The sequence below is a fragment of the Marmota marmota genome, unplaced genomic scaffold, assembly GCF_001458135.2.
Source record: "Marmota marmota marmota unplaced genomic scaffold, marMar, whole genome shotgun sequence".
In the NCBI taxonomy this organism is placed as follows: Eukaryota; Metazoa; Chordata; class Mammalia; order Rodentia; family Sciuridae; genus Marmota; species Marmota marmota.
This window is the reverse complement of record NW_026000185.1, coordinates 13,058,092-13,070,414: the sequence shown is the minus strand read 5'-3', so window position 1 is coordinate 13,070,414 and position 12,323 is coordinate 13,058,092. Positions and strand designations below refer to the sequence as shown.

Sequence of the window (12,323 nt, the reverse complement as noted above, 5' to 3'; positions counted from 1 at the left end):
ACAGCTTGCTGGTCCCCACCCCCAGAGTTTCTGATTCAGTCAGTGTGGGTGGGATCTGCGACTGCATTTCCAACAAGGTCCCAGAAGTTGCAGCAGCTGCTGGTCCAGGGACCATACTTTGAGAACCACTGGTCCACAGTGCACCAGGTGCTGGGGATCGGCATGAGTAAGATGACATCCCGTCTCAAAGATGCTCCCAGCCTTAGGTCCTCCTCTCTGCCTCTGGGGAAGATGACACATCAGATCCAAAGCTGCTTTTCTTGTCATAAATCCTAGGAAAGCAGATTTTATATGCTACCCCTTGAAACTACATCAGTGCTGTCATGTTTATGCCTAACCTGGCACGGGCTCCTCTTTCTGCAGTAAAACCCATCTCTGTTCCTCTTAGCGATAGCCGAGAGAGGGGGAACAGGTGGTCACCAGCTTCCTGCTAATAACCCTTCATGTTTGCAGCCTGTTATTAAAATCGCCCTCAGATTTTCCTTCTTGAAGACTACATAATTAGCTACCCTTTTCTGAATCATGGGGTGGAGAGGCTTTGGCTGGCTGTAGCTACCAGCCTCAGTCAAGGGCATATGGAGTGGAAATTCCTGAACCAGTGTGGGGGCTGGAGGGAGCATGGGGTGGGGGAGTCAGAGCTAGACTGTCAGCCTTCTGCATCTACGCAAGAGCCTCAGGAGTGAAGCCAGCAGACAGCATGCAAGATGAACAGCCGTCTGAGAGGATGCAGGCACCAGCTGGAAGTCGAGCCGCACGGGTGAGTGGAGCATCTTCAGGACCCATGGGTACCAATAGGCCCATCCTCCCCCCCTGCCATTTCCCACCCTGATGCCCTGAAGCCAGTGGAACACCACCGTGGGGCAGCCTGGCTGGCAGTGAGCATCCTCCTAGGTAGAAAGTGTGTGAACATCACAGAGATGATATCGAAAAGGCAAAGGTCAAGGTTAAACTTCAGACCACCTGCACGGGCATCTCCTGGGAAGCAGATCCTCAGGCTCCGCCCCTCAATCTGTTGCATCAGAATCTCTGGGTAAGGAATCTGAGAATAGGGAGTTGAACAGGTCATTTGTCTCCTCCCCTCCCCCCTCCCCCTTCTATGCACAATCTTGTCTGTGTGTTTGACGTGGCTCTCTCTTCTCAATCTTATCCATGCACAAAGAAGGAATGGAGCTCAGGGTAAACGAAGAACTTAGCACAGTGACAAGTCATCCTACCAACTTGTCTGTGTCATGCGTACATGTTTTGAAACTAAAAAAAAATAGTAACAGCTTACATTTATCGAGCGTCTCCTTGGTGGTGGTCACAGTGCTAGGGGCACTAAGTATAGATTGGCTGTATACATTTATCCAGTGGACCCCTCAATTCTACAAAAGAGTGGCTGTTGCCAACCCATTTCCTGGGGAGCAAGGTGAGGCTCATGGAAGGAGAAATACGTCAGAGGTCCCACCGCTGGCAAGTGGCGGGCAGCCAGACTTGGACCCATGTCACCTCCATGTCACCCCTTCTTCCTCCATGACATGCTTTTCCCCTTCCAACTATAAAATAAAGCAGATTAAATGTTATGCATTCGGGGAAAGAGACAGAGAACCACAGAGAAATGCTGGCGTGACAGCATTTCAAAGGCAATCTTCTCATCTGCTGTACCTCCCACCCCAGCCCTGGTAGGAGAACATTAGATCCATTCTGCAGATGAGGAAAACCAAGGCTCACAGAGGTGACCTGGTTTGCTGGAGGTCACAGGTGGGTGGAGGTCACAGGCTAGATCTATTGCTATCCAACCAGGCCACCCCTGGTGAGGATGGAGATGAAAGGCCCTGACACCCACACAGGGCAGCCTGGGCTCCAGGGCTCATACTTAACTGGGGGCCGCCCTTTCTATTTCAGACTAGCTATTTAATTACTCTGGAGCCCTCCTACTTCCCTGACAGCCAGAAACACTGCCCAGGGTTATGGGAACAGCTAAAACAGGACCTGGATGGCACGTTTGGGAATCTTATAATTAAAACTGACTTCAAAGACAAGTGCCGTTAAGCCCGGATGGCAGAAATAGAAAGTCACCTAACCAGAATCTGCGTGACCCAAATGGATGCCAGTGACTGGTTTTTACCAGTTTGGGGCCCTTCTTAATTACAGTAGGTATTCTGAAGTCCGCAGTTTCCATTCCCACCTCTGACCACTTTCTGAAGAGTCTTAAAGAGAAGACCATTATTAGGAGCCTGTGTCTCCCACATCCAGGGCTGGGTGCTCAAGAGGAAAAGCGAGAAGGCGGGTTGGTTTTAGCAGCTGAAGATGGATGAGTCCAGAAGTGCCCACCGGAGGGCACTGGTGGAGAAGCCACCAGTGCAGGTGATTGACAGGGTTAGGGTTCGGGTTAGGGCTAGGGTTAGCTCTGAGTGTCCTTCTGTGCTGGGAAGGGGTGAATTCCAGAACCATCTATTTTGCCCACTGGACACTGCCCAGGTGTTCCACGGTTGCCTCATCGTGGGCACAATGTTTCCATCTCCCAGCATCGTTTCTTAGAGAGCCAGCCGCTCCCGGCCTCTGCACGGTCCTTGCAGGATTGCGGCTTACTGTGCCCACGTATCTCTGGTCACCTGTCTGGGCTCCTGCAGAGTACAGGGTCTTCTGGACACAGCAGGCATGTGACCTGAGCAGGACCAGAAGTTCTCCATAAGAGATGATGTCAAATCTTTCTTCCTCTGGAGCACAAACTATAAAAATATAAACTTAAGACCATTTTTTTCAGCCATGGGAAGCAAATCTACTCTAGGAAAAAAAAAATTTTTAACATTTACGAGGAGGCAGTGAAGAGATGAGATCTACCTAGAAAGAGCCTTATGACTTTGACAGCATCCCTAATTCCAGCTGTGCCTGGAGGATTTGCCCTTTGGATTTCCCAGTTAATGAGCCCATAGATTATTATTTTTGCTCAAGCTGGGTCAATTGGGTTTCTCTAAGGAACTCTAGAAAATATCTGAGACTCAAAATATCCAAGAGGAAAGCTCTCGTCCCTCTCCCCTCCACCCTGGCCTGCCGTCCACCCCTCCCCAGGTCACCTCATTACTGCCATGGGTTCATGGCCATTGTCTTGGTTCAGCCCACCTCGCTTCTTCTCTGAATTGTTAAAACAGCCTCCCACCGGCCTCCCTGACTCTGGGCTTTTCTCCTGCAGCAAAAAGACAGCCAGGTAGACATGCATACCCCTGCCCCCAATCTTTCCAATCACGTTCCTCCTCTACATACAGTTCCATGGGGTACTGGAACCACCCCAGCCAGAGAAGGACTTGCAGTTCCCAGTCTCCCCTGGAAGATTTTAGGAGCTCTTAACCCTTTCTGTGCCATGGGACCCTTGGCAGATAGTGGAAGCCTGTAAATTGCATCTCCCAATAATTTTTTAAAGCATAGACTACATAGGATGGTAATGAAATTAGTTGCACATACAGTTGTCAAAGTATCGAAACAATTTTAAATATGGTACTATATGAGCTTTTTTTTTTTTTTTTTCTTTTTTTGGTATGAGGGATTGAACCCAGATGCACTTAACCACTGAGCCACATCGCCAGCCCTTTTTATTTCTTATTTTGAGATAGGGTCTTGCTAAGTTGCTGAGGCTGGCTTTGAACTTGCAATCTTCCTCTCTTGGCCTCCCAACTCACTGGGATTACAGGCGTGTGCCACCGCGCCCAGCTATATGTGTTTTTGTTGTTGTTGTTGTTAACACATTAAATAGAAAGCCCTAGTGGTGAGACTAATAACTATTGTAATTTTCAAACAGGAAAGGGTATAAATGAAATTTCAAGTTATTTGTAACAACTTTTAATGTCGATGTGAACATACATGATTTTTGTGGGTGACAAAGTCCCAGCCAAGGGCTCACATTGTTTTAATTTGTTGCTGGCATTTGTAAGGGAAAGAAATATTAAGTTTCAGGTAGAGGTTGGTGGCACTGGAGATATGATTGGGATTCTTTCTAAGTTCAGGGACCCTGCAGAGATATTTCCACAAACCCCCTCCCCCAATTAAGCACCACTAAGCTCTAGAATAATCTCATCTTCAGTTCTTTGGGACTCAATTGAATGCCATCCCTTTAAGAAGCCTTATGACCCTCATCAAACTAGGTTGGGTCCCTCCTATGTAAAAGTCCCCTGGGCCTCTCTTTATCACACCACGTGTTGCGTGTAATTCTGTGCATTTGTCAATACCTGCACTGGGGGCTTCTCCACCAACATTTGCATAGCTCTTCCCTTAGGGGAGGGGAGCTTGGTTTTCCCATTTTCAGATCTTAAGAGATTAAGGTATTAAATTAACTCTAAGTGTTCTCACCCTTCCCCCAAGGTCAGGTGTTATGAGACAGCAGGATGCAGAGAATGGGGGACAAACTCAAGTACACCCTATCTGGATTTGAACCCCAGGCCCTGGACGCTGTTATACACCCTGGGAAGGTCACTTCACCTCTTTGCCCCTCCTTTTTTTTTTTTTGCGATCATTTGAAGAGTGGGATGGTAAGGGCACCTACCTCCTGCTAATCAGAGAATTAAGATAGAATTTGTGGGAAAAGCTGGAAACAGTGCCTGGCATTGTTCAAAGGCTAGCTGGCAACTCCTTCACCTCCTTGGTGTCCCCACAAGGCACACCAGTTCCCTAGGCATCCTTCTTTGGCTCAGTCCACCCCCCAATCAAACACTTCATTACCTCCGCGTTCGCTCCATCAGTGCTGGGGAAACATGGCCAGGTGGCTAAGAACAGTGTGAAAGACCAGGGCCTACAACACCAGCTGTCAGGCCCCCGGTGAGCAGCTTTACTTCTCTGTCCCTCAGTCTCCCCCATCTGTAATTTGGGGATCATTGCAGCACCCGTTCCAGAAGCAATGTCAGCAGCAATAGCAAAACCCTCACTTGGGGCTGGGGAAATAGCTCAGTTGGTAGACTGCTAGAGTGTCTCGCATGCCCAAGGCCCTGGGTTCCATCCAGCAACCGCCCCCCCCCCCCCAAAAAAAAACCCAATAACCTCAAAAAACCTCGCTCTCTACTTACTACACTCAGGCTTGTGCTAGAGGAACTCAGGTGAGCAAAGGTGCAGGAGGATGACATAGAAAAATGCCCAGGAAGCGTTGGCTTTATGCCCGCCGGATTAGGAGCGCACAGCATGTTCCATGTGCTGTGCTACAAACTAAACATATCATGCTCAAAATCCACACCAGCTGGCTTTTTACACAAAATAAATACACATATGTGTATTGCATGCTTCATTACTTCCGTGTTCACTTTCTCACTTACTCCCACAAAACAGTCCTGGAGGACAAGCAGGACAGAGATTTTATCCCCAGAGGCGCTGGGAGATTAAAATTAAAAGGCTGAAAAGCTGGAGACCAGCAACAGGAGACAGCTGGTCCTTTAAAGAGGCGAACCGGCGGAGGGCTATGTTTCGATTCAAATTCCTCGATGCAGAGCCACACCGAGCTCTGTGGCCTTGGGCTGGGGGGGGGCACCTTGGGCCGGGAGATTAGCTGAGGCCTTCGGGTCCAGGCGCCTCAGCCACGATCTCGGGCGGTGGACACGCCCCGGGGCGCACGCTGGCGGGCTCGGTTGCGGGCGGGCTGAAGCGCGCAGGAGCCGGGCACGACGCTGGGTGGCGCTGCTGTGCCGCCCCGCGCTAGACCTGTTGCGTCCAGGGCGCGACTCGGGCAGGTTTAGGTACCGGGGCGCTCCGCTCTCTCCGCGCGCCCCCTGGAGCCCCGGCCACGGCACCGCCCTTGGGGCTCCCTGCGCCCACCTTTAGCTCAGGGCTCCCACTCATTTAGCCTCTGCCTGTTTCGCCGCAACCGATCTAGGCGCGTCGGGTGGGGCGGGAATAAAGTTTTTCCAAGCGGGTTTGGGGAGAGGGCTGGATGGAGGACTCTCCCAGCTCCGGACCCCAGGGCGGGCTAGGCTGTGCACTCCGACCTTTGCGGCCACCCCCGGAGCGCCGCTTACGGGTGGTGCCAACGCTGGGGCCAGCCGGATGGGCTGACCTGGGTGCCGCCCCGCCANCGGCTGCCTTCTCCTTCCTTTCCCCCTTGCTTTCTCCCCCCGCCCCTGTCGGCGAGGGCAAAGTGGCGGTGGCGGCGCCATGCCCGGGCCGGAGTGAGTGCGCGCGGGCGAAGATGGCGTACATCCAGGTAGGGCTGAGGCGGGGGCGCGGGCCGCCGGGGGCAGCGCCCTCCGGCTGGGCGCGCGCCGAGGGGAGGGCACGCGGCCAGGCTCCCACAAACTTGCCTCGAGAAAAAAGGGTGCCCGAGCGCAGGCGACCCGTGCGGCAGCGGCGGTGCGCCCCGGGAAAAGAACAGGGGACCCCGGGACCCCGGGATGGAGGGCCCTCGTGGGCTCTGCCTGCGCGCCCTCGCCTCCCCGGGAGGGAATGGGGGTGGGGCGGACCCCCCCCCCGCCCCGCCTGTCCTCCCCTGGCCACCCCACCCCAGGGAGGGCCGCGGAGAGGGCGGCCCGGGCGCGGCAGCCGCCCGGCCTGCCAGCTGCCGTTGCCGTGGTGACGGCTCCGGCTAATTGGCCGGCGGAGCGAGCTTGAGGCAGCTGTTCCGGCCAGGAGGGACAAGGACGTCGTCTCTCCCGGGCACTGAGTACTGAGGGGTGGGGGACATAGAGGCCAGAGCGCATTGGCGAAGGTGAAGGAGCTGGGCACTTTAGCTCGTTGCATTGGGGTCTGGGAGTTTGGACCCTCTCCCCTTCACCTTGAAGAAGCTCCCCCAGGAGCCCATGGGCTGAAATAATCTCCAAGCACCTTTTTGGCAGGTGGGGTGGGGATGAGCTGGGCTGAGAGACGTTTCTCCTCTGCAAAGAGAGAAGTGGCGACAGGTCAATGCCAAGGTCACACAGTCAGACTGGCTGTCAGACCCATGGAGCTGCTGCCTTCAGGAGCTGGCTCCTCCGCCTGAGCCTGGCAGCAAAGCCAACGCTTACCCCTCCCCGGGCCTCATCTTATCCCCTCAGCCCAGGCTGGGGGCTGCTGGCTCACGCATTCCTTCTTCTTGTCCCCAGACCCAAGGACTCTGTGGTCTGTCACCTGGCAGAGACTCCCCACTCCTTTTTGAGGCTAAGAATCCCTGGATTGGCTTCCTTTTCGTGGAATCCCTAGGTCCTCATTTCAAGTTCAACGAAGGTCATATTTACTATGTGCTGAATGTTGTCCGGAGACTGTTCACTCGTCACTGGACAAATGCTTGGGTGACCACCCCCTGTGCTGAGGACACAGCAGCACAGTCCCTGCCCCTCTGGATGCACAATCTACTGAAAAATGAACCTTAAAACAAGCCTTTGGGGGCTTTTAATGACTACCTGCAGCCCAGAAATTAATGCTTGCCCAAGGCCACCCAGCTGCTCAGGGGTCCAGGTGGGATCTAAAATGCCCATTGGGGATAGTATGGGAGGTAACCTTCAGCATCTCTCGTGAGGGCTCCTGATACCGACTTTTCCTTACAGAACAAGTTGGTGAACTTCTGTGAAGTGCCAGAAAGTGAATATTTTTTTTTTCTTGGAGGCTCACATGCTCCTTGTCAAAGCTCTTCAACTCTGTCTGGGTAAAGCAGCCACCGCAGTCCTTGAGTGGGCGTGGCTGTGTTCCAATAAAACTAATTGTTTGGGACATTGAAATTTAAATTTCGGACATTTTGCACAAGTCCATAAGGAGTAACCTACTTTGGACTTTTTCCCCCCCAGCCATTTAAAATATACCAATCCATTTTAGCTGGAGGGCTGTGGAGAGAAGCAGGCTCTGTGGCCAGCGCTGACCTTGGAGTCTTACCTGCCCGCCTCTGTTTAGACTAGCTGGGTTCTCCTTCCCTTACCTTCTGGTCTCAATCAGTTCTCCATTGCTGACCACCCATGAGCCCAGGGCCCCCAGTGTGAGGAAGAGTCAGCAATCCAGAGGACCTCTCCTCCCTTGACCCTTTCATGGTTCTTTTTGCTCCACGACACTCATCTTGCTCCTGGGCTTTGATAAAACTGTGCATCCTCAGCAGGGGCACACAGTGGCCTTGGGTGTGGTCATCATGGTTTTATAGATGGTTCCCTCTTGACCAGCCTATGCCCAGGGAACGAGAGAATGGACATGGGACTTTGTAAATAAACATCACTTTATTCCAAACAAAGTTGAAGCACTTTCACCTGTAAACCCCGCCAGGTGATAGATTCCTGCTGATCCGTGTACTTCTGTGTATGTGCCAGGACAATATCTGGGGCCTGGGCAATCAATCACCTTGTTCTCATAAGACATAGAAAGAGTGCATTTTATTTTGCAGCCAGGCAGTACCCAAGCTTTTTCAAAGTCCATGTCCCATCTCAACAGCACCCCTTTAAGTAGGGAGTGGCCTTTCTACTAAACAAAAGAAGCAACAGGTTCAGAGAGGCTCCCTGACTTGCTCAAGTCACATGGCCAGTCAGTGGGGCAGGGCCAGGATTGGTACTCCCCGGCTCCTTTGGGTGCACCTTCAGATATTGTTCTGTGTGTGGTTTGAGTTTGGGGTTTGGGGGAGTATGTTGGAGTCTTTCCCAAGCTGCAGTTCATCTCTGGCAGCTTCAAGGATTCTGAACTTTTCATGAGCCATGTATGACCTATACTGTTATTAATTGTTTTTTCTATAAATGGACTTTTTTTAACTTCAAAAAATCATGTGAAGAGGAAACTTTATGTCAAGTACCCTAATAGGAAACCGGGATCACGTGGTGGTGGATGCAGAAAGTAACTGGAAAGCGACTCCATATCATTCCCTGCTAGCTGGGTAGGTGGACCTGGGGCTCAGAGCTGGGCTCACCTTCCTTTGTTTCAGAGGGAAGGTGGGCGTGATCCAGGGTCAGAAAGATGTTAATATGTCCATGGGAGAAATGGAGACCTTCTCCCTGCTTGCAAGAGACCCCCCCCCCCAAAAGATGATAACGTCTCCCTCTTGATTTCAAAGTTCTGAGCTGGGCACCCCAGTGCATCTCGGGAGGCATCCTGGGCTGGGCTGCAGGCCCCTGAGCTTCCTGGTTTCCTCGGCCCATTTGAAAGTCATTAGCAAGAGGGTGGGGGAGTCTGCGCCTTGAGAACCTGTGAGAAGAAGACGGGGTGTGTGTGTGGGGGGGCCCCCCCCACCCCCCGCCTCCTGAGGACCTGATTGCAGCTTCCTGTCCAACTCCCCCAATTAGTGGGTGGTCATATAAAACTCTGCACATCACTATTGGAGCAGAATTGGAAGGTAGGGCCTCCGGCAGGGCGTGGGCTCCAAGTGACATCCATTCGGTGCCTGCCTGCACGCTAGCTCATCATGTCCTTTTGGGGTGGCTTCGTGGCTATTTCTGTATAGGAAGGTTTGCGAGTCCCCTGGAGTCTGGCTGTGCTGGATAGCATGACTCTCTATCCACCCGCTCTGATTCATAACAGCATACGGTGCAAACCCAATCGAAATGCTCAAGTTGCCCATTCATTCGGTGTTGGCTAATCAGGAGGCTACCAGCAGTCCTGAGCATAGCAACACCTTGTTAGAAACTCCTCTCCCTTCCCAGGATGGTAAGTGGAAGATGCAGGGTGCCTTCCAGGTGACGTGCTTCTCTCTCTCTCTCTCTTTTTTTTTTTGGAATATGGCTAAACTGGTCTCTCTCTCTCTCTTCCAACCCTCACCTCCTCCCGCCCCTGGGCTTCGGTGTGGATCTCTAAAAGGGCAGCTGGAACCACTGAACGAGGTGGGTTAATTCGATGATGTGTTGGGTCTGGTTTTCTCATCAAGAAGGGCTTGTCTCTCGTTTTGGAGTGTCATGTGGGGCTTCGGGGACGTTGACGATTCAGTAATAACTGGCTGTGGACCAGGGGCACCCCGTTTCCCCCGCCTTTCGACTGAAAGGCAATCCCCGTGTCAGAGGAAGCACTAATAGCAAGACAGATGTCCCTCCCTACCCTGGCTCATTCCGCTTGACTCTCCCGGTTCACTTTCGAGATCATTGGGGGAAAAAAAAAGAAAACAATTTTTTTTGCTTCTTTGCTTTGCAAGAAGAGAGTAAGACTCATAGGTGTTGGGAGAACCTATTGTCTAGCCCTCACGGGGTTCTAGAAAACACTCAAAGGCCAACCAAGAAAGATGCTCCCAGACACTAGGAAAGAAGTACCTGCAAATGTGTGTGGCTGGCTGTCAGCGCCTTGGGTGCGCGGATGTTGGCCGTCTCTGTGCCGCGGTGGGTAAACAGAGATGGAAAACATCTTGCTCTCCGGGCTCCGCGTCCGAGTCATGCTCCTGTCTTTGTTTCCCGCCGGGGATCGGCTGCTTGTAATTTTGGGTGTTGTTTCTCCCCTCCCTCTCCCCCCTCGCCTGCTGCCCACCTCCCCCGGGGCCTCAGGGTTTTCTTTCTAGAATCTCTGATCTGCTGATGTGTAGATGGAGCTGCCGGCACTGCTGTCAGAAGTGCTACGAGTCCAGCTGCTGCCAGTCAAGTGAGGACGAAGTGGAAATCCTGGGGCCTTTCCCAGCGCAGACTCCTCCCTGGCTGTAAGTACCACCTGAGAGTCGGGTCCGGGCCACCGGAGAGAGATTGATTCTGGGGTGTGAGGCTCCGTGGGGCATTTCGGCTGCTGGTGGGGATGTGTCCTGAACCCCTTGTTTTGTTTGGCAAGCTGGGTCCCGCCGGCTGGCCCGTGGGGTAGCTGTAGTTCAGCTGGTTTCACACGGGGCTTCTGAGATGGGTGATGGCCTCCCAGTGCTGATGGTGGGGCACTTTGGATCCCGGGGAGTGATACTCCGAGAGGAACAGAGATCTGTGCACGTTGGCATGCTTCAAAGGGTGACCGCAGTCTAAGGGTCTGCATCCCAGACAAGTTGTCCTGACTCTCTGCACTTTAGTACATGCTCAATAAATATTTTTTGCACAGAGGGGTAGATGGATGAATAAGCAATTGCCCTTTTTTTTTTTTTTCTTTGCTGGTCCAAACCAGAATTTCAGAAACAAGGAAGCAGGAAAGTACCTCCGGCTCCATCCAGTCCTCCAACGCTGTTTATGTTCTCGCTAGCTATCTTTCATTTTATTTCTAATTCGCTTTCCTCCCGCGCCTGCATACAACATCTCCATCTGCCAGTCGCTCAGATATTTTGGGAACGCAGTTTTGAAGCTTCTCAGCCACGTGTCTGGTCCCACCCCTGGGGCTGGGAGAGGGACATGGTCAGAGAGTCTGGGTAAAGGTCAGGAGGAAGGGCCTGCAAATCATCAAGTGCAGCTCCTCGGGCCGGGAAGGAGCCCCAGAAAAGAGAGACAGGTGGTACCAGTCCCCACAGCCCCAGAGCTGAGTCCCTGGGCTGAGATTCCAGAAGCTTCTGATGCCCGGCTTTCCCTGCAGGTTGGGGATCATGCTTCAGTCTTCTCATTTTCTCTCCTTAGAAGCAAACTTTAGCCAGGTGCAGTGGCCCACACCTGTAATCCCAGAGACTCGGGAGGCTGAGGCAGGAGGATCGCAAGTTTGAGGCCAGCCTCAGCAACTTAGTGAGACCCTGTCTCAAGATTAAAAAAAACAAAAAGGACTGAGGAGGTGGCTCAGTGGTTATGCGCCCCTGAGTTCAATCCTGGGTACCAAAAACAAAAACAGAAAAGCAAGTACCAGATCTTTCCACAGCAGAGTGGCTCTGTGTCAGACTGTGTGAGTTCAAATCCTATTTCTACAGTCATTTTCTAGTACTGTGAATTGGGCAAGTTACTTTAAAAAATAAAAAAAAAAAAATCACTCTGTGCCTCAGTTTCCCATCTGTAAAACAGGATGATAAGATAGAGGCATCTCCTAGTGCTGAGATTAATTGCAGGAATAAATGAATTCCCGTATGGAAAAGTACTTGATGCCTGGCCACACCTTGTCGATCAGGAATGGGATTCTTTTTACTGTACTTTGGTCTTGGTTTCCTCCTCTGGAAAGTGGAATAGTAAAAGAATTTACAGGATTGTGACCGAGGGTAAGTGAGAGGTGCATACCGCACGCTCAGCACCGTAGTATGAGCTCTGTAAGAACTGGCTTCTGCCATTACTAGCTGTGGATAGAGAGCCTTGAAGCTGGGGTCAAGGTGCTGAGGATCTCTTCCATTATCTGTGGGCAGCCCGAGTCCTCTGAGTGTGTCTGAAGTTGAGACGTTGGTGAAAGCGACTCATTCATCGAGAAGTAATTCCCACTTTGCGGCAGCTTCTGTGGCAGACACTGGCTCAGCCCATCTGGTCTCATTAAAGCTCTGCTTGCAAGAGGGCGGACTCTGGCAGGACAGGGAATTGTGCCTGTCTTGTCCATTTAAAAAAAAAAAAAAAAACCAGTTTAACCTATAGGTGGAAAAG

The 12,323-nt window shown here is 52.1% G+C and overlaps 1 protein-coding gene across 15 annotated transcripts in view; it reads left to right on the top strand.

Moving 5' to 3' along the window:
- The first annotated feature begins 638 nt into the window (after positions 1-638).
- Positions 639-12,323, top strand: part of Syt17 (synaptotagmin 17) — a 102,581-nt gene continuing 90,896 nt past the window's right edge. The window contains exons 1-4 of one of the 15 annotated variants that reach the window (XM_048789567.1): positions 6,025-6,157; positions 8,669-8,770; positions 9,693-9,710; positions 10,359-10,507. In XM_048789567.1, the coding sequence (XP_048645524.1) occupies positions 10,389-10,507 (119 nt within the window). In that variant the 5' untranslated portion in view covers positions 6,025-6,157; positions 8,669-8,770; positions 9,693-9,710; positions 10,359-10,388. The other 14 variants (XM_048789563.1, XM_048789560.1, XM_048789562.1 and 11 more) reach the window with 14 other exon arrangements.